The following is a 1,473-nucleotide window of genomic DNA, read 5'->3' as shown; positions in this document are numbered from 1 at the left end:
TATATATATATATACAGTGGTGGCCAAAATTATTAGAACACTAGTATTTTCCTACCTGCAAAGCTCCCTGAGAAACTATGTGCAAGTGCACCGAGGGCAAAAGCTGCTTTAAATGCAAAGGACGCTCACACCAAATGTTGATTTAATTTAGTTAATAGAAGTTAATTGATAAAGAAAATCTATTTATGACATTATTTTTGACAGCATCCTCATTTTACAGCATTTTTACACAAGTGCCTACAACTTTTAATAGTACTGTAGCTTTGCAGGAAGGTTTCTTGAAGCGTCTTGGAGACGTCTCCACAGTTCTTCTGGATTTAGTTGGTCTCAGTTTGTTCTGTTTCTTCACATAATCACAGACAGACTGGATTATGATCAGATCATATCTCTGTTTGGAGCACAGGCTGTTGTCAGACAAAAATCTCACAAAATGATTACAATTAATGGCAAAATGAATGTTTGGAAATGTAAACTGATATTTCCTACTGACACACTACAGCAAAAGATAGAAATAACTGACTTAAAACCATTTAGGCTGTGTTAAATTTTCACCAGTTTAGCTGGTGAAAATACTAGTGTTCTAATCATTTTGGCCACATATGTAATTACTATTTAGTTAGTTAGTGTTAGAAATGTCTTGACATTGTGTTGTGTTTGTTTTCAGATCAGTGTGGATCGTGGGATGCCCTGGGAAGAGGCCTGCAGTAAAGCAGAGAAACTCACTGGGGACTATGAAGGCTTTTACCTCTCAAACAAGGTACATGACACATCAACACACACTGATGTCTGACAATAAATCATGCTTCCTATGTTTATGCAGTCGAAATCATCCAAATGTCAAATTACCAGCCATCGAGTATTTTAACACCATATATGTGTGTTTGTGTGTTCAGCTGCGTGGGAGTCAGCCGTGTGTCCTGCTCGCCGAACAGGGTCGGGGTCGCAATCTCATTCTGTATAAACCCAACATCGGTAAACAGGCCCATCCTGAGAACCTGGACAACCTGCTGCTGAGATACTATAAGGTACAACACGCAAAAGCCATCAGACACTGTAAGTCCTTACTACAGTTCCTTTAAACCCGTCCCTACAGCTCACACACATCAATATAATCAGGGGAGCACATAAGTGGTCCGCAGGTGCGCATGCACAACCAAAATAAAAAATGCACTGTGTAAATAAGTTCAGACCGCTCATTTGCGTACGACATGGTTAATGACGTAATCAAACAAACGATGCACACTATTAACAGCAATGAATATATGTCGCAGTCAAACTTGTAGCAAAATTTGGTAGTTTATGTTGTTTCAGGGTTTGCATCATCTGAGGTCCTCTGAGGGGTTGGCATCATCTCTTCTCAGGTGTTTGGTCATCTCGGGTCTTTGTAAGGGCTGGATCCAGACTGAAGCTTGTGTAATTCTTAGTTACCACGGCACGAGTGTGTCACCAGTGTGACATTTCATTCACTGACGC

The 1,473-nt window shown here is 40.2% G+C and overlaps 1 protein-coding gene across 1 annotated transcript in view; it reads left to right on the top strand.

Moving 5' to 3' along the window:
- The window catches only part of LOC107696700 (protein strawberry notch homolog 2-like), a 48,406-nt gene that overhangs the window by 36,337 nt on the left and 10,596 nt on the right, over positions 1-1,473 (top strand). The window contains exons 24-25 of the mRNA XM_016497168.1: positions 665-757; positions 894-1,025. Of these exons, the coding sequence (XP_016352654.1) occupies positions 665-757; positions 894-1,025 (225 nt within the window). The remainder of the gene's footprint in view (positions 1-664; positions 758-893; positions 1,026-1,473) is intronic.

This window comes from Sinocyclocheilus anshuiensis, unplaced genomic scaffold (assembly GCF_001515605.1).
Source record: "Sinocyclocheilus anshuiensis isolate Anshui unplaced genomic scaffold, SAMN03320099.WGS_v1.1 scaffold217, whole genome shotgun sequence".
Lineage (NCBI taxonomy): Eukaryota > Metazoa > Chordata > Actinopteri > Cypriniformes > Cyprinidae > Sinocyclocheilus > Sinocyclocheilus anshuiensis.
The sequence above is the reverse complement of the archived record's forward strand: the minus strand, read 5'-3'. Positions and strand labels throughout refer to the sequence as shown.